The 27,567-nt window shown below is 31.1% G+C and overlaps 1 protein-coding gene across 1 annotated transcript in view; it reads right to left on the reverse strand.

Annotated features, from left to right (window-relative positions):
- Nucleotides 1-21,570, reverse strand: part of LOC129942734 (choline O-acetyltransferase) — a gene marked incomplete at its 5' end in the record, with an annotated part of 185,104 nt that extends 163,534 nt beyond the window's left edge. The window contains one exon of the mRNA XM_056051782.1: nucleotides 21,342-21,570. Within this exon, the coding sequence (XP_055907757.1) occupies nucleotides 21,342-21,570 (229 nt within the window). The remainder of the gene's footprint in view (nucleotides 1-21,341) is intronic.
- Nucleotides 21,571-27,567: the final 5,997 nt, after the last annotated feature.

Raw genomic sequence — 27,567 nt, forward strand, 5'->3', positions numbered from 1 at the left:
CATCTGTCAAATCTTTTGCTTATTATTCAGTTGTTAAAACAAAGTTGTTATCAAAATGAGTGTTTGTTAACGCAAAAGTTGCGTGCTTTGCGCCCATTTTACGGAAGACGTGATGGCCATTCACAGGCGACTTTTCAACATTTAGTGTCAAAAATTGAGACGATCGGTTTAATAAACAATCAGCCAACACCCGTTCGTTCAAGGAACCCAAGATCAAGACCTAGAGCATCGCCGCGGTCCGTGAAAGTGTACAGCAGAACCCGAAGCAGTCTATTCCTCGCCGTGCATAAGAATTCGGCCTTTCGCAGTCTTTAACTTGGTGAATTTTGTGTTGGGACCAACGCCACGGTTGACATTTTGCATGAACGTTTTGAGAGTAAGGTTATCTCTCGCAGGGGTAATGTGAATTGGCCACCAAGGTCCCCGCTGCACTTTTTTCTGTGCGGTTTCTTGAAGTCGCAGGTCTATTAAACAAAAAAAAAAACAACAGACCGATGCCCTTAAGGTGAACATAACACAGGCCATCGCTCAAATTCAGCCAGATCTATGGAATAAAATGGGACCACTCATATCCGTGCCACCGTAAGAATCCGCGGCGGGCATTTCAATGATGCCATATTCCATACTTAATGGCATGCATGCGCCTTTCAAATTTACTTGTTTTAAACCATTTCAACATCTACCCGCCTTTATTGAAAAACCCTTCAGTTGTAAGGATTATTTTGTGTTACTCGTATTATGTTAAATACAACACTAGACGTCAAAGAAATGCCACGATAATCTAACAAGGTATATTTTTAATAAACGCCATTTTGATCCCATTTCTAGCTACTCTATAAAAATAACCTCATTAAGTTCAGATGTATTAATTTTAAGATTGTACGCGGAGTTATGCAGACCAGACCGCTTAATTTTGCCAGCTCACAACGAACATTTATTTAAATCCAGCTTATATTTTATTGTTTGCTAATTTTAAGTTAATTTTTTAGCAAAATTTAATTGACTTTTTTTTTACAAAACAAGAAAATCTTGACTTAGGACCTAGGAGTTATCATGGGAACAAGGAAAGATATTTGCTTAATTTTTTTTATTTCACACATCTCTTAAGAAAAATTGACATATTTTTTTTGTTAAGGTTAAGAGGTCAAAATTAAAGGATATGATTGGTGTTAATGGTTTTTATCTTATAGTTTCAAATTTGGAGTTGTGTTGCTGTCGAAGAAAGTCATTTGACATTTTATCTCTCTCAAGTGTATTATTTATCAAACATTTTTTTAAATTCTACATTTTTCTTGTCTCTATTTAATTATTAAATGGGACTACAATTATAAAATTTCTTTAGTTTATACATTTAATTGACTGTCAAAATTTTGTTCAAAATCTTCTTAAAAACATTTCGTTCTTATTCAAATGCCTAAAGATTATGTTACTCCTTTTTTTTAGAATAGTTCAAGCGAAAAATAATTGCATAGAAAAACAATCGATTATTTTAATTTAAGTCCAAGTTTAAATCAATGGAAGTCCTCCCTTAATATCATCTTTTTCGCTTTTCTTAATTTTGTGTATATCGTGGATTTTGCAGTTTTTGTATTTCTTTCCTGAAAATCTCTCGTTTTTAATATAAAATAAAATGTTTCTTAATTTTCTTTCAGTAGTTTGTACTCGTATTTAAAATACAAATGGAGAATCATTAAAAATACAAAAAAATATCAAAGGTGAACAAAATTATTTCCTTAGAAAAAAGATATTCAAGGTGCATATTTTTTGTTGCTATCAAATTAAGAACTCAATTATACGCTCAAAAAAATAAAAGAAAAAGAAATGAAATGAAATCTTCAAGAATTCATAAGATGAAAAAAATACTAATACAAAAAAAAGAAGAAAATCAAATTATTTTATTTTTATATTTCTTTCAGATGGTTTTGATTTCTTTTTGGATTGAAATTCAGGAATAAGATATAAAAACAATTTCTTTATATTATTTTGTACTTCTTATCAGAATTTATGCGGAATTAAGGGAATTGCGAAGAGCTGCGTTTAATTTTCAGCGAGTGAAACACACCGTTACGGCTTCTTTAAGTCCTTAATAAATAGGGATTACTTCAAACACTTCCACAGAGCTCTAAACTCAAATAACAACCACAACCACCATCCTACTATTTCCATTTTGTTTCTTTTAATTTTTTTTATAACAAATACAAAAAGACCAAGTTAGCAATTATTTTTATTTTTATTTATTTCTTTGAACTTTTCTGTTTCCATCTTATCCTTGGATTTAAGTATTTCCTTTTTGTGGTGTTCTCATCTTTCGGGGTGGGGGAAGGTGAATCTTTTGTTGTTGAATTCGTAAAAAAGTGTGGTTTTGTCAACATAATTATAGTCATGTTCGACAGTTTATCTTATGAAGTTTTCAAGACTTACTTGATCGAAAATCCCCTAACACAAAACATTGAAACTTCAAAAACATAGTTAAGGTCTAACCATCATCGTTCTGATACAGGACGAAAAGGGTGACTTTTTTACCACAAAAACTACTGCAGCAGCACCCACAAAAAAGGGGGTGTCTAATGAATTGGAAACAATTTGCTAAGCCATTGAGTAATTCTTTTTGGTGAAGAGCTGAAGAGCCATACAAATTGATTGTGGGCTGAAGCACGAGTGTGCCCAGTTTTTTTGTGTGTGAGGGTTTGAGGATACTTATTCGAATGCCCATACGCTGTGGTGATAATTATATAATATACATACAGATACACCTTTTCCTTTGTCCTATGCAAACTGAATGAAAAGGGTAATCCGGTTAAATTGTGACGAGCACGGTCAAGACAAGTGTTGACCACTTGTTTGTTGTTTTATTTTTTCTTGGCTTAAGTATAAAGCTATAATGTATAGGTATCTTCTAGAAAGTATAGAGGTATTGAGTTGGTGACGATTATCAACATCAAAAGTAGGTTAAGTCTAATTAAGTCTCGATTTCTGTGGGGGGATAAATTATTTTTATCCAATAAGTCTTTGGAGAACTTGACTTCATTCTTAAGGACTTAAAATCCATACATAGACGATATATATATAGACTTTAGTATTTAGCGGTTATGTAATGCGATTTAGCTGAGTTCAAGTTTGTATAAAAGAATTAAATGGCTGATAGAGCTAAGAAGTATATTCAAAGGGTTAATATGGATTGGTTTAATTATATTGCAGTGTCGAGATCGTTTATAGAGAAGGTCAATTATAAGAAAAGGTTAAGCCGTAGGCTTTTTAGTAAACAGTTTTTTTAATAATGTAAATACTCGTAGAATAAACTTGAAAGCGTGTTCTGGTTGTTCGTGTAAGTTATTGGAGAAATTACAAAACATTCATCATTTATGAAATATTACTAAAATTATATGAGTGTGGATAGGCTCCAGTTTTGACATTTTTAATATTTGTTTATTAAAAGCCAAACAAATTTTTTCTTAAATTTGCCTTTCTTTATGTCCTTTGAATTTAAAAAAAAAACAATGTTATGGGCATAGTTACATAAAGTGGAAAAAAGTTCACTACTGTTTTGAAACCATATCGGGAACATAAATCCGTAGAGAAAATAAATGGTGAAATAGATGCTGAAGTTAATTGCAGTTTTCGCCAAAACGTAAGAGTGAATGATTTTGAAAATTTTAAATGGGCGTTAGGCTTTGGTTAAGTCAAGTCCTTTAGCTCAGTAATGTGAGTTGTCAATTGCGGAAGAGTTCTTAACCTAATTAACTAAAAGATTATATTTTGGCATGATTTTTTGGCATTAGTTTAAATCTGACTTCAAAATTAATGCGCCACGTCAGGTTCTTGAGATATTACTTTTTAAAATCAAAAAAATTACGTATCAAAGGCTCTTTCAGATTTTTGAATTAGACTTCTTCAATTAGTTCTATAATCTTTGTCTTCATAATTAAGTTAAAATATTGCATACTTTATATTATATTCGAAAAAAATTCATAAGTTGTTAGATTTCAGCTTTCTACAAAAATCTGAAAGAAATACTAAACCATTTATGCTATTTAGGTTTGTTCTTGTAATAAAACTATGAAAGTATCAAATTCATGGTTTTCTCAAAACTTCAAATAAAGTCAAATAAAGACTCATAACTAATGAAAATTGCCAGAAAGATGTGTAATTTTCAAAATCATTGTATAGTTAACTGTTGAGAGATATTTTGAGTTTAAACTTAGCCTTAAAGCCCCCTTTTTTTGGTTGTTTTAAGCATTTTTAGTGTGGCATATTTTAAAAACCTGATGCGATAGAAAAACTTAATGGTGATATTCAAATTAAGGGCATCTTTATTATCAATATAATAGTATTTTGTTTACTTTTTGGAACAGTGTATTTTGTTCCTATCAGTAGTGAAAACGAAGAAATTAAGAAATACGATTTTTAAATCATACAATCTTCCTTAACCAGTAAATGAAATAATATTAAAGAGAAGTAAAATCAGAGTCTAATTAAGTGGAATAGACATTACATTTAAAAATTCTTTTCCTCCCAATCAGTGAACCGGAAGGTTTCTAATTTTTTCAAGAAGTTACCGAAAAAAGTGATGATGCCCCAACATCTCTGAAACACATAAACGCAGAACGTGACTGATATTGAAGTTATTCAAAACTGAATTTTCTTTCTCATTATAGCAGAACGGAATAGTTTTTGAAGACAAGGAGTACAAAATCAACTAAATAGCAACTGATTTTTGAAGTAACGGAGTCCTAACTGAAAGATTTGAGCTATAAGGGACCTCAGTATTTAGAATGATGTTTTAAATCATATTTTCTGTCCTTATTGCTCTATAGACTCTAATATATAGTAACGTTGAATAATATCAAAACATTCTGAATAAAAACAACATTCTCATCGGTAAAGTTGAAGATGAAAAATAAGGTTTTACAAAATATATTGTAAGTAACTTTTGTACAGCCATTTCTGGCCCATTCTACTCTTCCCTCAGTAGAAAAAAATTCTGTCATTCCGTAATAACCAATAATGACCAATATTACATCATGAGCTTGAGATGCCTACCTATGAGAAAAATTGTAAATTTGAACTGAATTTTCGTGTTGAGGGAAACCCAATGGTCCCGAACGTGAAATAAAATGTTCACCGAACTCGCCTCTCAAGAAGTCCATTGTTGTGCGTCCTGTGTGGCATGTGGCACCATCCTGTTCAAATCACATGACATGCAAGTCAAGCTCTTGCATTTTGGGCAAAAAAAAAGTTGGAAATCATCTCACTATAGTGCCATTCACAGTTACGTTACGATTCGCATAATTTTTGAAGAAGTACGGTCCAATGATTCCACCAGCCCATAAACGGTACCAAACTATGATTTTTTCTAGTTGCATTGGTAGCTCTTGAAATGCTTCTGGCTTATATTCATTCGAAAAGCGAAAATTCTGCTTATTTACTTACCAATTGAACGAAATTTTTAATTAAAAAGGTGGATCTTCAGCCAACATTTCAAAAGCAGATTCAGCAAAAATTGTACGTTCGGCTTCAATTCTTGCACCAGCTGTATTTTGCAAGGCATCACACCTTAATCCTTCCGCCAAATTTTTCAAGTTGTTAAGTAACAGAGGCCCAATTGCTGCAAACGGAAACGAATCGATAAATGGTGGTCATCATTAACACTGGCCGATACAGCTGCGATATTTTCTTCGGTTCGCACTCTACGTAGGCGTGTTGGTGGTTTAATGTACAAAAATGTAAATTAGGTTCGAAATTTAGTAACAATAGTCAGTGAGTCGATTAAACTGACCATAAAATGGAAGAAGCGCACGATAAACTTTCTTAACAGTGCACTCATTTTGATAATAAAATGCAATAATTTGCAAGCGTTGTTCGTTTGTAAGACCATGCTTGGTTAAATTATAGACCAAACTGAAGATTTTTGACATTAAAATAAGACACGAAAAGTGCGTCAACTGTTTAAACCTGTGTTGCAAAAAACATAATAGCACTTTATTTTGAACTTTGGCTAGAACATGTATTCATTAATTGGAAAATTGCAGATATATTTCGATGTTGGCGTACCAGTGGCGTTGGACAGTCGTGCCAAAGGTCTTGATTTCAATCCTTGCCTGTGCCATCTAAAGTTTTTTTTCACCGCTACTTCCTCTTACGAGGAATTGACAAATCCTCCAAGAGTAATTCTTGTAATGAAAAGTGCTTTCAAATAAGCCCATCGGATTCTGCTTAAAAATTGTAAGTCCCCTCCATCTCTGATAACATTACTTGCACACAAGAATGGTTGAGAGTTGTAATGCACTAGGCTCAGTTCTTCCATTTATTTATTTAGATATTAGAACTTGTTAACTAACGATTGTATTTTTTATGCGGTGCGTTTCCCATTTTGGTAATATTTCTTCGGAGTTGGACTTTTTGACAGCTGTCACTTTATTTATGCTCATTGCCATTTCATAATGAATGAACTTATTCCTGAGCAAATCGTGCAAAATTATTACCAACATAATAGTTAATTTGAAATTCAAAATGAAGTTTTTCTACAGCGGTCAAATTCAAAGCGTTGTTAAGTCCTTATTGTAAAACAATTAAGGAGGAGATGACGGTTCACATTGGTCTTAAAGTTTTGAATATCAAAAGCATAGAGAAAAACAGAATTAAAAACAGAATCTCTATAATTCACAGTACGTCCAAAATTGAGATCAAGGGTAAACTGATGACCATTCCTAGCAGACGGAGTATTTTAGCTTAATTATTTGGAGGCAGAAATGCAATTGGCTAATTCGACATAACATTGTTTGTAAATATAATAGTAAAACATCGAAAAGTTTTTTTGGGCATCTGTCATATGTGAGTTATATTCAAGTTTTGCTATTTGCATCTAAACCATAAGAATCTAGCATCTTTTGTGGCAGTTGCGAATATGTGAACATTCCATGAGAGGTTATCGGTGATAGACATACCAATGACTGAAAGTTGATTGTTTTTTCTGACAGGTGCAAGTGCCAATCATGGTAAGCGACATCGATAAGAGATAGCATTGAGTTACTTAAGCATTAAATTCAACACAGTTAATTATTGCCCATTTCTGTCAAGATCGGAATTTAGTGTACTTATCATAAGCTGCCGTTGAAGTTCCGCATCCAAAGGCCAAGGATTTGGATCTTAGAATTGAATATGAAAAGCTGAGCGTACTGTCGTCAGCAAAACAGTTCAAAAGATAAACCATGAAATCACCCCGGCGGACTTATAACTACGAAATCCATCACGAAATACAGACGGAAACAAAGATACATTTCAAATAAATTCAATCGAACTATTTATCTAACAAATTTGTACTTCAAGTAGCCACTTGCAATATTTGTCTGAAACAAACTCTGACTTCATAACACTTTCTGCTAAAAATCAAATTATTTCCCTAATTCCATTATTATCTTTTAAATTGTTCTGTTGGAACTTAAAGTAAAACTTTTTAAACAGGTACCTCTGTAAGTATATCCCTAATGCCCGATTCATCAAATATAACTACCACAAAACTGACAACTTAATTGCTCTTAAACTGTCATTAAATTTGAGACCTAATTACAATCCAATAAATCCTTCGAAATATACACACATACTTTTCTAAATATAGAATTCCTTTTCAACGAAACAAAAACCTTGACGTTTTCTCATGAACTTCTCAGAGTTAATTACTAAATAGAACAAAAATAAGGAAACATGGAGCTTTATAATAGATACACCAAGGAATCACATAACGAAAATAACTTACTTAGGAACCCTTACCACTAAAAATCCGCTCCGTCAACCCACTATCACCCATGTTCCTTTACAGTCCCAAGGAATCGTGCGTTGAACAACAACACACAAAATGAGATTTCATTAAAAAATAGAAAGATTCCACAGCATCAAACTAGCTTGATAAAGGTATATCTATTCTATAGAAAGAATCCCCTTCGTCATTATTAAAATACAACAGCAACATTAACAACAACAACGGCAACATTATAATAAAAACCCAACACCATTTCCTCTTTTTTTCACCCCCAATGTTGGGATTGGGATGAACTATGTGAAAGGGGATGCGTGCATAATTTCTTGTTTACCCTCAAAATTACTCGCTCCTTCCTTTAGTTGATGATGGAAACTGTTTTGTCTTTATCATCACCCCTGCTATAATAGTCCTTTCTCTGAATCTTCCTGCTTTGGACCGCGCTATGCTAGATTATTCCATCCCCCATGGCATCGTCGTCGTCGTTGGTCCCATCATTGTCTCCTGCCACTTCCACAACCGGTGGAAACAATACCAAATGCGGTTGTGTAAAATATGTAGGAAGAATCAACCCCTCTGCAAAAGTTAGCGGTTGTATGTCAAAACAAAAGGATAATAAGGAATACAAATTGCTTTTACGGTTGTTCCTTGATACAATCGAGTCGGTATCACATAATAGACGGTGCGTCCGTCGTCGTCGGCCTTCAGTGGGTTTTGTGTAGGAAGAAATCCTATCCCACATCAACATTATACTGTACCTTTACCGAACGTGAAAAACAATTTCAAAAATATACATACATCAATTTCAAACCAAGCAGGATATTTTGAAACATTTTTGACACCAATCATTCGATGGCTATAGAAGTTTAAGCAGGGGGAGTATAAGCCTGTTATACCTTACAACACAAGTCTATGTGAGTTTTAATGGTACTGCGAAGAAATTATTGATTGGAAAAGAATTAGAAAGTTTGTATATTGGCTGTGCCCTTATAAGAAGGATAAGGATATCTCGTCCTACTCGGATCGGATCGAATGTCCTTGTTTGCATATTGATGAGCAGCAAAACACAGCCCGGATAATGACATTGTGACTCGTGACAGGTTAGCCCAGGATTAGTATTGACATTGTTTTAAGTAGTTTCAGTATCTATAGAATTTGTGTGTACGCAGGATACATCACCGAAGTAGATTGATATAATCCTAATTTTTTATGCTGAATCCCTGATATATCCTTTCTTAATTCTTTTTTCGTGTTTTCGTCGTCGCTCGTCTCGTTGTCATTGTCGTTCGTCATGGTCCCTTGGGATTTTTGATGGTTTTATTATTTAATTTAATCTCATCCAATTTTGTGACTCGAAAAGGATTCTTTTTATATATAAATCCTTACATGTTCGAGGACCTGATGGGGTAGTGCTCATTTTGTTGTAGAAGGATGAGAAGTTAAATAAATTTCACTTGATACTTTTTAACATTGATTCCCTTGATGGTCCTTAGAGACTTTCAGTTATTGTTTTTTTTTTTGTGTTGTGCTCCTTTTTCATTAAATGTCTTAAAGGAAGATTATACTGTCAGGCTTCAGAAGTTAGAGTTTTATACTTTCATATAATCGTATGTGTGTAATATGGGTATGGATGGAGTTGTAGTAAATTTCACACGTCACGGATAATGTGTTTCGTTTTCATCAGGACTCAGGCGTTTTTCTTTTATAAGGATATGGAATATATGTGATAAATCGTTTTTCTTATAAGGAATAAGCTTACAGTTTGTCCATGTGTAGTCGTAAAATGATGTTTTATTTTTGGTAGCCGTGTTAGTTTCAGTAAAATTATTAGGGTATCATTTATATGTATGTTCCTACTTTATTCCTGAGGGGAGAAAATTTCAGCTCAATCACCAAAGACAATGAATACAGAAAACGGCAAAAATAGCTTTTATATGGGTACATTTGTACATATATAAGTATTTTTGGGATCCTTGTGATGATGGAAAGAATTACCTACCCACTTCTTACTTTAATATTTATTCGTTTTGTTTTCTTGTCTCTTTAGGGTATATGAATTTGTAGGAACGAAAATAACTTAAATATACACGTATGTATATTAAGTTTTGAAATATCATTTTTCGGTTTGTGAACTTTGTGACGTGGCGCGAGTGAACTTTTACATGTACGTCTTAAGGTCTGTAGAGAAATATAGATCTTAAAGTAGGTAGCTATTAATCACTTTTGTGTTAATTCCTTTAGGACAAAATTTCATATTTTATCCACAACTTGAGACATCCCATATTAAGTCGTAATCATAAATAATACGAATATTCCATGTTTATTTTGATGTGGTTCGTGATGTTCATCATTTTTGACTTAATTTGTTTTGAAGAAAAACGTATCAGGCTCGTGTACAGAATTTGCAGAAGGACGAGAGTAAAATATGTATGTATTACATATTTTGTGAGGTTAAAAAATTAAAACTTATTTCACAAAGGTAACACATAATTGTCATCTAAAACAATTTCGGCACGCAAAATATTTGATGAACATTTTTGAAAATATGTCTTTTTTGTGTATGTCGAGGATTTTTTTGTATGTTCTTTCTGAAAATGCTTTAAAGAAATTGATAGAAAGAAAAGTTCAATATTTTGCAATAAAATGCAAGACTAGATCGCAAGAACTTGTAACGGGTTATCCCTTTTGCGGTTCTAAAAGCATAGGATTGGATTCGGCATCTGTTAAACTAAGTTGTTAAATCGATTTTTAATCCGTTCAAAGTCTGACATTTACATCCATATAAAGTCAAGCTCACACAACTTCTGAAGCCAGATGGCCATTCACAACGTCGTAGAGATACGTCGAATGGGTGCTTGAACAACAGCCGGTAGCCGATTTTTCAAATAAAATTTTCTCCAGCGTTAAAGCACAATTCTCGCTCAGTGGGTATTTTAATAAACAAAATTTTGGTATTTATGTTTCTGAGAATCCTGAAGTAATTGAAGAAAGGCTATTACATCCACAAAAATTCACTGTTTGGTGCACTCTTTGGTGATGTGTGATTGGACCTTACTTTCTTCATCGCCAATTCGGAGCGTTATGTTATGAGAATATGTGGTTTTAACAAGACGAAGCAATATGCCACACAACTCAAGCGAACATGGCTTTATTGCAGAGACATTTTCTATCCGCGTAATTTCTCGTAGAGTTGATATCAACTGGCCACCAAGCTCATGGAATTCGACACCGCTGAACTTTTTCTATAGGGAGGCTACGCGAAAGCGTAAAGATAAACCTTTAACTCTTGAGCACTAAATATTCATCATTTGTCAAGTTATAGTTGAAAGTTTTAGAAAATTTCCTCAAAATAATCGATGATTTCAATAATCCGCATGATGGTCATTTAGATGATTTAGTGTTTCACACGTAATGTCAAAACCGTTCAATCTTTATAATAAAAAGGAAATATCATAAATAACAATATTTTGCATGTGTTTTATTTAAGTTTACTTTTAAAAACGCAAAATAGATAAGCCTGCATATATTTTTTAAGTTCTAAAATCTACAGAGTGATTTTTTTTGTTATTAGTTTCTAACATAATCGTACAGTAGCTCTCAGCTTAAATGATTCAATCTTTTCATTTGGCTTAAAGCTTACGTTTATATATATGTATGTCAAACGTTTCCAAAAAGTTAGAAAGTAATTATTCATATGAAAAAATGACAGTCAACCATTATCCTTACACTTTAGAATTTCAGAAAGTAGTAAGCTTATAGCAAGCGTCAAACTACGATCAGAGGTAAACACACTCATCAAATTTGCTTTGAGCTTAAATGAAGAACTTTACTTAAACGATATGAACGGAACAGTTGGTTTTGTTTTAAGCATAATACTAGTATCGAAATAAATATTATTTGTTGAGATCAGATTATTAATTTGTGACGTAAATTAAGTTTAAATTTTCTTTTATTTCAATCATGGGTTCGCGAGTTGCGAGTTGCGAGTTAGTTATGTAATGTTTATTACAGTGATGAGATTAACCAATGAAACCTACTGAAATGGTTAAAATTAAGTCTTTAACAGTCTTTAAAGCCCTTTATCAGTTCAAAAAATAAAAATTCAAGAATAGAATTTGCTCTACGCCTTATTAACAAGGCTGCAACGGTTTAGGATACGTTCATTTTTACAGACGAAAGTAAATTCAACCTTCATGGATCGGCAGCCAAACACACAGCTCTTTCCCAAAAATATGTTATGTAAAGCATGGAAAAAGTCAGATATATGTAGTTTGGGTGCCTTAGTCAGGTTTCGGTAACATTCTTTTTATCGAGGGAAACATGGACAACATTATTTCCTGAATATTTTGTAACAATACTGGGGAAAAGGCATAGTTTCTAACTTTATCAACAAACACAAATCTGGAATCGTCAAGTCTTAGTTAATTTGGAACCCCCTCCATGTTTTGTAACCGCCCATTTAAGCCTCACACCTGATTGTAATTAAAAATGTGTGGGCCAAACTTGTGCGTAAAATCAGGAAATTTTAAACAAATACCGAAAAAGGTCTAAAATAAAGCGCTTCCTGAGGAGTGGGAAAAAATAAATCCGGTTTATATAAAGAAGTTGATTATATCATTGTCAAAAAGTCTGGAGTCTATTGTAAAACAAAAAGAGTATCCAACAAATTACTATAAACTAGTTTTCAACCTGTTTTGTTATTAATTATTTACACCTTTAAGCTTTTTTCGTATTTAAAATATTAAAAATTACTTTAAAAATTATGAAAAAAGTACTTTTCTTTGGTATTGCAGCCAAAAATAAATGCAGTTGTTTAATTTTACATTTGAATTTCGCTACAAAATGTTAAACCGTTTTGAGATCCCGAATTTTATTGAAATTGATTTTTATAATAATTTAACTTAAAGTTAGCAACAATATTTTTCATATGATAAAATAAGTTTTGGTTATATCTTTTTTTCCGAGATTTTTAGTTCAAAACAAATTTGTAACTTTATTAGTAGCATTATTTAAAAGTTTTTCTTTCTTATATAAAAAGATACAGATTAAATTAAGACCATTATCTTACGTTAAAAAACAAAATTTAGCACAGGGCAAAATCATTTTAAAGTCAATACCTTCTCGAGATATCGAGAATGAAACATCAATTTTTACCAATTTTTGGTAGTATTTTTTGTAAATTTTAATTGTTATAAAAATTAACTGTTGGATTAAAATAAAAGTTTAAAATATTTTTGTTACTATAACATCACTGTTAAGGCAATATCTTTGAATGTTGCTAAGATATTCGAGTCGAGAACCTATTTTTACCAACTTTTAGTATTGTTCTTTAACGTTTCTTTGATTTTTCTCAAAATTTTTCCAAATAACAACAAAATTAAAATTTGTTTGTAGGAAAAACAATTGTTTTCCTAAGATGTTCGGGTGCCAACATTTTTTTTCTTCAATTGAATTTTTTTGAAATTAGTTTCACATAACATTAAATTATATAAGTGGCAAACGTAATAGGTTCGTGTGATATTTTTTTAATTTGTTTTAATTTGCTTTAGTAAAAAAACATTAACTGAATTTTTTTTGAAAGACTTTTTTGCATCATTCTGTGTTTATTATTATTAGCTGCATAAGAAAAGTTATTTGAAGTCGATACTGGTTCTTGAGGTATAGCCGACAAAAAAAGATTCTGAGACTGAAGAATCGTGTATTCCAAACAAAAAAAATGTGTTTTTCAATAAATTTCATAAATCTTGGTTCTATAATCTAATGAAATTTTCTAAGACAATTTTACTTTTCGAATGCCTTCAATAAACCAGTTAAAACGATTTGTGTAACTGAAAAAATATAAAGTTAAACAATTTTTGATAGTCTTAGTTCGTATTCTACTTCAAAATTATTCAATTACGTCAAGGCTTTTGGGGTTTTCGATGTTAAGTTCGTCTAGTAGTTTTTTTTTGCCAAAACAATTTTAAACAATAATTTCGAATTTATAATTCGTATATTCAAAATTTGGTCAAACTATTTCCAGTTTCTCTTTAACTTTCACATAAATTCTCGCTTGTTGGTATTTTGTACATGTTAAAAACTGAGTGAAATTTTGAAAAGATTTTAATTGTGTTAAAAAAATAAAGATTATCATATCATATTGATTTATTATAGACTCAAACCCCAAGTAATAATGCAATATTTCACTTCAGGCAAACAACATGCTTGGAAATAGCATTTTTTGTTTTGTATTACTTAAACAAAACTTAATTTTGCAGACTCTCACAATCGTAAAAGTTCAAAAGTATTGTTTTTAATAAAAGAATAACTGCAAAAGTATTTTACATATCTCGGAAAAGCTGATGTGAAAAATAGGTTGATTGATTTCTTTTTGTTGCATTAAAAAGTTTTTATTCACCTATTTCCTTTATAAAAGTTTGATATTTATACTCTTTTATTGTTGTTAAATCTTTGTTGGCCTTGCTCGTTTCAATGAGAAGTTTTCTATAGCTTTTATTTAAACTACTATTGAAAATCTAGTCTAATTGACCCTACCACTGATACTGTGATGGCTTGGACAAATATTTGTTTAAAAATTCTTGATTCAATAAACAAGCTAAGAAAACACAAAATTTTTTGCAAAATTTATTTATCAACAAAAAAAAACAAAAAACAATAAAAATCCAACAAAGTTAAGGTCAAACCTTGTATCAAGAAATGTTCACCTACATTATACTCATCATCATCACCATGTTAACATAATTAATGCAAATCCAAAAGTTCAAATTAAGCGTCACATCGAATCATAAATTATAAAATTAAAAACATCTTAATTATGAATAATAAATTCATCACTAAAATTAAAAAACCAGTTGGCACGGAATTTAATATACTTATATAGAAAAATATAGAAATACCAAACATAACCCTCTCAATAGTTTTGATGATGATTATTATTTTCAATTATTATAAATAAAATCCAAAAATATACGATTTCGTGCTATAATTCAATTAGTGCTGATTAATTAAAATCAAATGGATATTATTTGCTTTATAGGTTAATGAGCATTTAAATATCTATACAAACGTATATAAGCTTACATTTTATTAATATCTAATGATTTTCGTCAGTTTTATTCATTCCATTTATAGTTTACTTTGATTAATATTTATTTCGTGTGTTTGGAAAACCTTTTCGGTTAACCCAAATGAATATTGTGTTTCATCAGTTAATTTGTGTAATTGAGCGTTACAATGATTCTAAGAATAACTCACTGAAATTCAATTCGTCTAAAATCATAGCTGAATTAAAATAACTTCAAATATTCAATAAATGAGATTTTAGTGGAAAAACTTTATTGCTTTCGAAATACACGTTTCATTTAATAATTTTAATGAGTACGACGCATTTCCGAGAAATTCTCTAAAAGCACTCAATACGACATGATTCCAAATGTCTATCAAGTCTATTTCGTTCTGGAATTTGTCTTGCGACATATAAGAACTATATGGCATTATATTGGATTTGTTAAAAATGTCTAACTCTAGATTGCAATCAAACATGATATTACGATGGTACAGAAGTCGAAAAAATTCCGTACGTCTGTCCTCCCGGAAACTTCCTACACAATGAGTCTTAAACTTGGAACTCTTGCATGCGTACGTCTGTATTTCGGGATTCTATTTTTCGTCGTCCATATCTCCAGAACAAGTAGAGATATCAACTTCTAATTAGTAGGTAGATAAATACATTTTAAAGATAATAACACAGAAAAATGTAGAAAGGACTCTTAAGAAAATTTAAAAGAAATTTGAAGAAAAAACGAATTGACAGTTTTTTACAGAAAATAAAAAAAAAAATACATTACTAGAAGTTGCTAAACATTGGTTCTTGAATCATATATCATTTTCAAAAATTAAAGATATAATATTTACATCAATTTTTCAACATTTACTAAAAAAATACAACACTAAGTTTTGTTTTAAATTTAAATTAAAACCCTTAACAAAATTGGTAAAAACTGAAGTAGGATTCTTGATATCTCTCGAATAAATTAAGGTATTATACATATCTTCAAAATGATTTCATTCTATGCTAAATTTAGTTGTTAATGGTCTTAGGAAAATCCAATTTTTTATTTGTTTATTCAAGAAATTAAAACTTTCAAGAAATGCTACTAAAATTAGTAAAAATTGATTTTCAGCTAAAAATCTCGTTAACAAAAATAGATATTGCAATCAAACTTATTTTATCATTATGTCAAATATTTTTTCTAACTTTTAGAAAATTTCCTAAAAAAATTCAATTGAACAATAAAAAATACTGATAAGAGATTGTCTCAAATACAATGAAAACAAAGAAAGATATTGACTTAAAATTTGTTGATATCACACAAAATGATGGTCAAAATATTTTATTTAACTTTTAGACAAATCGACAGAAGGATGTGGATATGAGTGCCAGCCACTTTATTTTTTTATTTCAGAAAACGCGTGTTTCGTTTTTAAAATATTAAAATTTAAAGTTCTTGTATTTTTTAATTCAACAGTTTTTTTAATGTATTGCTTATGATAATTATATAAATTTTAGCATAAGAGTTTTTCACTTTTTCTGAATTTTGTACAAAACTCTAAAAAAAAAGTTTCGATGCAAATGTTTAAGGTGTAATAAACAGAAAGTAGATTCATCTAATTTGCTGATATTTCTCGAAAAGTATCAAATACATTATTTAAGACTATTTAAAATATTACTAGAGAAAATTCGTAACGAAAATGTTTTCTAAATACATATTTAAAATTGCAAGAAAAAATAATTATTTTGTAAGGCTTTTCCAACGCAGTGTTTATGTGATTTAGGACCGCAATATAAAACTAAAGACACAACTTAAACACCTAATCACCAGACACAATTCACATAAGTGTTTTACAATAACTGGGTTTATATACGAGTAATTAGAAGTAAATGTGCCAAGTAACTCATAGGGTGAATAAAATACCCAATAGCTCAAATAAGTGACAGTTAACTGGGTACAAAGTGATACACCTATAATGCAAAGATGTTTTTAATTTTGTTTGTCAATCAATATGGTAGTTGTTTTGGACACCTTACTATAAAAAGTAGAAAACAAACTAAATGGAATCATTTTTCATTGCAGAACGAATTTTTCTCATTTGTCAAAAACTAACCTTAACATATACTTTATGAGAGGGTATGGAAAGTAATATACTTTTGCATAGTAAAACAGACACGTAGGGTAGGATAGAGTCTTAAAAATTGTTGACGATAATCGATATATAAAATAAAATATAGAATATAAAGAAACCATGTACAATTGTACAGTTTTTAACCTTACTTCTCCGTGAAAAACTTTAGTAAATCACTTATTGTAAAAAGTCTTCAACAGTTTAAAATAAGCAGCAAGATCTATAACATCAAAGTACAATACACATGGTATTTAATAAAAACAAGGGTTTTAATCTTGAATGGAATTCTTAAATAAAACTGGAAAAAATATTCACAAGTCAATTCTTCTAGTGAATTACAGTCCTTAAATTTACATTCAATAAACTTGCCTAAATGAAAAATGATTTCACAAATATTAAGAAAAAGTTCTCTTATTCTGATCACATCAATAAATAATAAAAGATAACACTTTTTCTCATTAAAAAATACGTCAAAAACATTCAAAGTAATCGTATTTAAAAAAAAAAAAAAACTCTGGGGAGTCATTCCGTAATTTTCAAAACAATAATCGTCAAAACGATTTTCATTAACGATATCGTCAATATTTTGCTTCACGTAACTTTGTCACTATCGTCTCGTTTAAGTATAAGATAACTGAAATGTCAAAAAGTCATCAACGAAAGATAATTTGATAACTTGAAAATGTTATTAAACTTGGTTTTTGTCTACTGGAAATTGTAAAAATTTGCAACTAATCGCTTTTTACCAAACTTACCAAATAGATTGTGGTGGTTGTTTTACTGTAAGTATTTCATGTCTGAAACTATTTTGGATAATGTGCTTCGTGGAAGAGCAATGGTACCTTCCTACACTCAAAGTTCTAATAGTTTCAGCAATCCTTTTGGCAAATTTGTTGGTTCCAATAAAGGTCTTTTTTTGAAAAACTTTAAACAAAACTAAATTGGTTTTTATTATTTTACGACAAGTGAGAAAGAAAAAACAAAAATGTTTACATATATGTTGGAAAATATGGAGGGTCTGATAATTGTCTCCATAACCGTATTCATTTCATTTTTTTTCGGAGTTTTCATTTTCACTTTGTAACAAAACATTTTTATTTTTATTAACTTGGTTATCATTTTGACGATTATCGTCTTACGTGAAGTGAGATTATCGTCAAAATGCTATCGTTTGACGATAATCGTTTTACGGTACGACCCCTTGGTTTATATTTTAAACGAAATTGACTTTGTCCTTAACGGAACTACAACTTTTATAATAGTGATACTTTAAAAATATTGATGATAACTTCAATGGAATCGTATTCGAAAGATCAAGACTTTTTAATTGTACAACTTGAAAAAGCCTTTTTAGCCAACGAAGAATTGGTGTTAAATTGTTAACATAATTACTATTACATTTTTACTATGAAATTTAAATGAAATATGTTAAAATTTCTTGGTCTGGAAATCTTCAATTTGAAATGATAAATTCTTGTTATCGACATTTTGCCTTTTTTATAAGTTTTCTACTATAGATACCTACATTTCTAAAAAGTGTTTTTGATATACATAGATATAGGCTTATGTATTGTAAAATATGTTCGTATATAAAAAAATTCAGTATTTACTTTTCAACTTTTTAATGTAATGTTCTGTAGATGACAAAATAAACTAACTTTTTACTTAAATTTGGCATATTTTTAAACTTTTTCACTTGTAGGGTACCCGTGTTTTGTTGGAAAATCTATCAATAGTATAGTAGGATTTTACACAAATAACAAAAACAATATCTGCCGTATAAATACTACCGATGAAAGTAAAAGTAGAATCTTACTACGGATGGGTTTTTGACATTTATACGAGTCTCGAATGAATCTTATGTGATTTCGTTCTCTAATGTTGGTACGATTGATATTGCATTTGTGTATCAATGGCTGTGTTCGATGAGTAGTTGTGTATTTGGAATCTTGTGTTTTCTATTGGGGAAAAAAATCAATCTATTACTGTTAATATTATTTAGTTTTGTTAATGAAAATGGACTAAGTGGGCTTATTTTGCAAAAGAAAGCTATAGGAAAGATAATAAGTTTATCTCAGTTTAGATTAAATAAATCTTTTTGGTGTTTCCATCGCACAAGAAGATTTAAAAACAGCGCTAAAATGTAAATGGTGTTTCGATGTTTCTTATACAGTGCAAGTGATATAGTTTGATTCGTGTCAAACAATGAAGATCTGAATAGTTCAGCATCATATAAGAATATGCTACATACTCCATGTGCAATTTTTTTTTAAAAATTTGATTAAAACAAAACTATATTTTTTGTACACAAACATGCAAATAAACAGACCATAACGAATTATCTGTAAAACCAACTCATCCACACAGGTTTTTCTTCACCAATTTTGAATTGATTCCGGTGGGGGAATCAAGCTCATTTTAATTCGATGCAGGTATATAAAGAATTAAGGCGAGCTTCAAACTCGCTTTAACACCACATGTTAATGAAGTAGTCTACGAAGAAACCACTCCTTGAAGTTTTTATTTTATGTCAAATTGTTTGGTTGAAACTTTGAAATCGATTACACCGACGTATTTTCTAGATTTTGATAGTCAACTATCAAAAATCAAGCTGATTTTCACGATTTCAGCCCTGGTCTGAATTTCGATATTTTTTTTTGGAATTTTTTGATAAATTATTCTGGAAAAAATTCAATTGTACCAACTTTCAAATATAAAAACTGCGGATCGTTTTTTTTGGCAATTCCTCACTGTACTATATATGGAATAAAAAAAACACGGCTATTGTTTTCAATAGCAATAATTTAACGAAGGAGAAATCTTAAGTGTCAATTAATTCCATATAATGTTTGACTTAAAGTTCAAATCAACCTTCTTTTAGATCTCGCCTTTAGTATAACAATTTTTGGTCAATTTAAAGAAAGAAAGGTTTTCAATTTTGTATTTGACCTATTCTTCACGTTTCTATTAGGAATCCAGAATTTGACGTTGTATTTTGAATTTCTTTGGTTAAAAAAAAACTATATTTCGTAAATAGATGCAGTGAACGTTGTTCCAGCAAATTTAAAAATAAAAAATCAATACAAAACTTAATGTTTTCTATCGTATTGACTTTTATACATTCCAATATAACTATAAAATAATTTTTAGTAAATCTGAAGAATTAAATATGAGATACAATTAAAATGTTAGAAGATTAAGTTTCGTTCCTATTTTTTTCGAAACTTCCTTTACAATTTGACACTGTCAAAACATTATTTTAAATATATTTTTGTTTTCCAATGAAAAGGATAAATTTCGACACGAAGATCGATTATTATACAACTTAAATTTTCTATTTATAAAGAAAAAAAGTAGAATTTTCATACACACTTTATTTTGGACTAAGTACCTACCATAGTATAAAGCAAGGCTAACATTGCGTAAGGCTTTTAAATGTTATGTGTCACATATAAAGTACACCCTCTAAGTCAATGTTAATCTTACTAAGAAAGACCTTGCTTGACATCGTTTTCTTTCTTCAATTTGTTGTAAAAAAAACCAAAAACAGAGAAAACAAATACTCTTGGAAAGAACCATTCTTAAAAAAACAATTACCCAACTATAGGTACCCTCGTTCTAGATATATAAAAATGTTTCTATATCGATTTTCTGAATGAAATACAAATCCTACTAAATTTTTCACTACGCAAACTCTACCGTTCTAATTATAGCCAACATAATTTTTGTCTTTCCTATATAGGTTTGAATATAGCCAGGTGAGACTTTGATAACGGCTAAATAGAATTAAAAAGACTTACAAAAAAATATTGATCATGCGCTAGAGCAGAAAAATCTACCTATAAAATCGTTAAATTGTTTTTGAAAAATCTGTAAGCCTTAAAAGATCTTTTCTGCCCTTCTTCTGTACATCCTTTGAAAAATTCCCCAAATAACAGGCTTAGTTGATCAAAGAATATATCCTCCATTGCAGGATGCCTAAAACTACAAAATGGCATACTTCCATTTCAATTGTCCTAAAAAAAAAAAAAAAAAAGGAATGTAAAGAGAGCGCAACGCAAAGCTTTTTATTATTGCCTACATAGGGAACTTTATAGGCTATAGGTAGGTACGAGTATAAAGGTTTCCGCTTGCTTTCTCCACCTTATCCTTTTATCGATCAATATAAGCTAAGCACCTACAAATGAGTGTAGATACCAAATGTCAGGTACATAATTGTGAAAAAAGCTATTATGTAATCCGATTGTCGAAAAGAAGGGTTCGGAATATAGCAGTTTATCGGAATTCGACTAGAAGCAATTATAGGACCCCACTGTATCACGAGTACAGTAGATCATCATTGATTCCGACGGAGTTAGAAATAAATCTTACATAACTATAGTTGGGATTTTTTTCTAGGACTTACCTGTATCTGGTGGAGCGATATTACTCAGTCGATTTGATAGAAATCCACGGATATTTGAAACCACGCGTTGCGGTGAATTTGGACCGCTTCCGAACAGAGATCCGCCTAATTTGGAAAACAGGGCGGACTCACCACCGCTGCTTGTACCCTCGGAAGACGCCACTGTCGTCTGATAAAGACTCAAACACTTATTTACAGTCGAGTTTCCGTTTTCTTTTTCTATTTTTGTTTAACTATACTTTTTTCTCGAAACTAGAATTCAAAACTAAAGTTCACTACGAATTTCACTTTTGATATTTTATTTTTGGTACAAAACTTTGAATTATTTTTCGCGTTTTTGGTTTCAAATAAGGATTTTCTATGTAATTTTTCTTTTATCCTTTTCAATTCTCTCGAAAACCCGTGATTTATTTTCTAATTTTTGGTTATTAAGTGATTCACACGCTAAGAGATCTAAACTAAATTGAACTAAATTATTCCTTTTACACAAAACAAAACCAAAAGAAAATGGCCTCTACTGTTAAATTTTGGTTTAATAAAACTTATTTTTTTGTAGTTTTATTAAAATTTTAAAATTTTCTTATATTTTTTCTTTTTAAATTCACAATTTGGATAAATCCTGCACACGACAACGACCACCGTTCGTCCAGGCCGCAGCAAAGGTAACTTCTGTCTGCCTTGTGCTAAGCTGTATTCAAAATCCAACCCCCCAAGTTGCGAGAGAGTCAAAAACGTTCAAAAGCGCCCTAGTTATTCCTTCCTCCTTCTTAAAAAAACAAAAAGCCTCCCCTGTCTTCTCCATCTTTGTGCTATTGTACCAGGCGTGCGAGAAAATGTATACCTTTTCTATGTGTTTTTGGCAATATGAGTCCCTTAGACTGGTGCTGATGGTAGTGGCAGGCTTTTTCCATCCAAAGGAATAAATGCAAACTTTTTACCCCTTCAAGGAGCAGAGAGGTTATACTCGTAGCACTATGAGCTCTATTTAACATGGAAATGCGCAGGTCGCCATTAAGGTGTTTTCTGTGTATCCAATTGGATGGGAAAAGGAAAACTTTTTCACACGTTACGTCACAGCAGCAGCAATTTATAAGTGCTATTGTCCTCTAAAACACATTATATTATTGCCACTATGGGATTGCATGTATTTTTGTTCTTCTTGTTTTTGTAATAAAACAAAGTAAAAATAAAAATTATTTATTTTGTTCTATTGGAAAAGTGTTTGTACCACAAAAAGAAAGAAAAGAAAAGTAATACGAAAACTTACAACAGCAAAAAGGAAAAACTGATTTCATCACGTAAATAAGGAAACAATGGCCGTATTACTTTCAAAGTTTGGCGAATTGTCGATCTTAATCGTTTTTAGAAAATTGGTCTAACTAGACTCCATTTGAAATTGTGTTTTCTTTTTTTTTTATTTTGAAGGAGGACCTTTCTCACAAATTGGGACAATGATTTATTTGACAGCTTGGTTTTTTTCTTTTAGTTAGTTGGAAATGAAAATTTTGCTTTGATAAATCTTTTCAAATTGTAGTTGAAAATGTGTTACCTTTAAGAAAAAAGAAGCTTTTAAATGTTTTAATTCCTGTGAAGTAATTCTTTTGTATTGTTTTCACACTGAAGTTATGGGCCACATTTTACCCACGCGTTTTTGAAAATACTCGTGTGACTCGTGACACTGCTTAAAAAATCTGTGTTTTATGTACATTTTTGAAACCGTTTTTTAGAAATACGGCATTCTTGGAAATGATTTGTCTTAAGTAAAGTTGCGTAGATTCTTATTTACTTATAATTAAGTTAAAGAAAACCCTTTGTCACTCTCTATCAAAAGTTAAAAGTTTGGAAGAAATTAATTAATTTTTTAAGTATGGGAATTTAGCCAAAAATGTATATGAGTCTTTTACTTTAGAAATTGTGATTATTTGTTTGACTATTCCTTAATTAATTACCATATTTGTTTTTTAAACTTCTTTTGAAGTAAACTGCTATAGATATATTCTTAATCATACCAGATTACATTAAAAAAAAAACTGTAGTAAAATAAAACAGCCAAAGAATCGCATCGATTTTTATTTAAAAACTTTACGAAAAACTATACAAAAGAGAAATATGCTATAAAACGTTTAATTGATGGTACAAAAGCCAATTAAAATTAAACAAAAAAAAATAAGAAAGGCTGTTATTAATTCTATCTATTCTTCCAAAATCTAAAAGACAAACACAACTTTTCACGACACTTGCTACTAATAAGATTGATTTATCAAAATGAGAGTTCTGTACGGGTAACGTTTTTTTTTTTAAATAATTTTGTTTACAATAAGCGCACACTCAAAGGGATAATGCTAACCCTATTATGTATAGAACAGTGTAAGCACTAGTAAAGGGTGAGAGGGGTCCAAAGGAGGTGTAGGTGCACGTTGGGTTAGAGTGTGGCAAGGCATCCCACATTCACGTAGTACGGCTAAAAAACGAATCTCTGTACTTGACAATATGACCGAAGTTGGTCTCGAGGGTATATTGATGAGCATTTCTAGAAGCGCGAGTAATACGGTTGAACTGTTTAAGGAGTGGAATACAACTGGCTATTTCTCTAGAGTATAAACCGTTAAAATAACGGTAAAGGAGGGTGAGACAAGAAACATTTCGACGATATAAATGATCTTATGATGGTAATACCACCAATCAATCTAAATGTTCTACGTTCAATATTGTCCAAGAAGCTTAAGTAAGTAGCAGGAGGAACAGCCCAGAGATGGTAGTTATACTGAAGCCTTGGATATATATAAGTCTTGTAGATAACAGCCAGATCAGAGTAGGAGAAAAACTTCTTGTTAGAAAACCCAAACATCTTGCGGCATTTTTGGCGACATGTAATCGTTCCACAAAAGGTAGTTGGTGATACACATACTGAAAATATCGAGATGTTGAGTCTCCTCGATGCAAGTGCCATCTATAGATAATGAGAAAGTTAATATATCTCGCTTCAACGATACAAGACAGCATTGGGTGGTGGAGATAGAACGGAGCCCTGGGGCACACCAGCCTTTATTTTATGGTTTTCAGACTTGAATCCATCCAATACAACTTGAATTAAACGATTCGAAAGGTAATTACTAATCAATTGAAGGAGGAATTCCTGAAAACCTTAAACACGCATTTTCGATAAGAGCTTTTGAAATATCAAGTGCAATAATCGTACTTTCTGCAAAAACGATGTAAAGATTTGCTCCACTGTTCGGTGAGATGAACCATGAGATCACCAGTGGACCTATTGCAACAAAATCCATAATCATCGTTTCATAATCAGATTTTCAATGACCTTGGAAAGAAGGGACGTTAGTCCAATCGGTCGATAATTAGAGGGTGAGGAAGATTCGCCTTTTTTGGAAATAGGCTGGACAAATGACGGAGTCATAACACTCACTGGCAGCGTTGAATTTTCGGCAAACTGCCTAGCGAAGAGATTAGCTTTCTCTAAAGAGCTAAAAATTGGAGTGTCATTGACAACGAGCGTAGGAACCGAAACTTTTTTTTGCTCTACGCACATTTTACGACGGCAATAATCGCCTTAGAGTTGGATTCCACAGTATAATAGATACATTTGATTTTATTGATTCAGTAAACGATCAATGTACGTTGATGTTATTAAATTAAGCATCTGCAGAAATCTTAGCCAATGTACGTGCAGATAAACCCAAGACGGTCAAAAGCCAGCCTTTCGTAGACGGGTCTGAGGTAGTTGAAAACTGGTCAAAATTTTCAAAGACACCTTAAGAATTTTTTGAAGCAGCTGATCTCTTCGAATTAACTACCAACCCTCGAAAAGAACGTGCCATCATCGGCCAAATGTGGATTGACCAAAATGTTGACTTTATTAGCTCAAAAAGGGTAGTGGTTTTTTCTAACGATTTCGTATACACATACGAACAAAATTGGTCTTACATGAAAGGAGACGTTTTAAGCTTGTTATAAGGTAGGCTTATAAAAGAATATAATCTTTTGGGAATGCAATTATTATAAAAAAAATGTTGAATTCAACTTAGAACTATGTTCATTGATTATACTTAAAGACTTCAATTTTGCAATCACCAACCATTTGACCTTAACAAGACTGCAATCATCTGAGACTCCATGTATTTTTTACATTCCCTTAAAGCACAAATAATTGTATATAATGACTATTTGTGCTAAAAGTCTTTGCAATCACTTGATGTATTCTTATTCACTTGAGGTCCACGGATCGGAAATTATTGGCGGAAGATGATTAGAGTATTTTAATTGGTGATTGCCAATTTGAGGTCAGAATCTTTAGGTTCTTTGTATTGAAGGTTTGCATTTTACAAAAGATTGCATTCTTTTACAAGTCTGTTATAGGGATGTAATGTGAATAGGAACTTTGGGATATTTGCAATTGATGCATTACAGCATTTTGGAAGCAAATATATGTTTAAGAAAACAGTGATCTTTTGGCATCAATATAAACCTTTTTAAATTGATATATAATTAAAATTCATATTTAAAAGTATATGTATAACTTTCGAAGTCAGAAGTAGGTCAAAGGTGGAAAACATGAATTTGATATATGCGTATAATTTTAACCTCTACAATGCTTAAGAAATTCTTCTTTCGTTTTTGTACACAAGCTGTAAGAGAGAGGAAGTGTGATTGTTGATTATAAAATGCAGTTCTTATTACGTATTAATCTAAATAAAAAATGGAATCAAATTAATTATCAATTTAAGGCTCTCGAACGGTAATGCCAGTGCTAAGAACGTTTTTAAGAACATAAATTAAAATATCGAAAAATCGAAATATAAAATTTATACACTGGAGTAGAATAATTGAATTTGTATTTTATATTATAAAAATACTTTTCATTGGATAACAAAATTGTTTTCTAAATTTTTATATTTCTTAAGCACTTTTTATGAATTATTAAAGATTTGTCCAATTTGGACCATTAAGCAACTACTGTTAAGCAAGTACTGTTTCCACTGCATTAATTAATTAACTTGCTCTCAAATATTTTCGTCTTTGTAGTGCATACATTAAACACACTTAAATAAGGTATAATCAGTCTTCTGTTGAGTTTAATTTGCACAAAGTTCAGAGCTTATCATAACTTTCATGGGAAACCCGTTTACCCGAAGTACCTCGCATCGGCAAGACTTTTGTATCCATATGCATGTCATACAATTAGTTAATTATAAGCTTCTAGATTAAAATTAAGTTGAGAGTTGGGCTTCCGCAACAAACTAAACATTTTACTTTCTCTGCATAGTCAAGCAATCTTTGAATATAATCGACTTGTGTTTCTTAAAAGATAGCATAGTTTGAAGTTTTAATTGGTAGGTTGAACAATTTATTGATAGAACTTCTCTGCCATGTTTCTATTATTTCGAATGCTTCCCATACTTCAGCAGTGTAGTATAAGGACGATTTAATGACTGACCTAAAGATTTGGGCTTAGTTGATCGGCTTACGTGTTTATTAAATAATCATTTTGTCAAAGTAGAATTAATAAGTTTCTGATAAGCATAAGTTTTTTCTTCGAAGTGGGCCCTGACATCAAATGCGTTAATTTAAGCTTTGCTCCCAAGTACGTATACACTTTCCCGACATCTAGAGAACCATTATGAAAATTAATTGTAGATTTCGGTTAATTTCAAATTCACCAAATCATCAACGTACAGTGGAACAAATGCTAACTGTAATTTTGGTCCTACCAGTGAGTTCGGTCACAACATCATTTATAGAAAGAGAAATTACAATGCACTACGCTGTCATTTCTGTTTCAAGCCTTCCATCTCAAACAACTGCATTGATTTCACAATATATTTCCCTGATGATCCGAATGAGTTTAGTAAAGAGCTTGACTAGAATTCCAAAAAAAAAAAAATGACATTGGTATTCAGAAAAGGAATATCACGATAGTTTTCAGCACTATTCAATGAGCCTTTCTTGTGTAAAGGGAAGATTACAAACCGTTAAAAAAGATTTTTGGTACAACAGAGTTCCTTCATTTTTTTGAGGTTTTAGAAATACGTCAACAGGGTTTCACCTTCTCCTTTCATAAAACATTTCACAATCAAGAATATAGTCTATGATAAGTATAGTCAATATAGAAATAGTTTTGTTTAACATTAAATATAATTTATATTAACTAGACACCAAAGATCTCTAGATGTGATCCCACCTCATTTCTTTTTTTGGTGATTTTTCAAAA

The sequence above is a fragment of the Eupeodes corollae genome, chromosome 1, assembly GCF_945859685.1.
Source record: "Eupeodes corollae chromosome 1, idEupCoro1.1, whole genome shotgun sequence".
NCBI classification, from domain to species: Eukaryota; Metazoa; Arthropoda; class Insecta; order Diptera; family Syrphidae; genus Eupeodes; species Eupeodes corollae.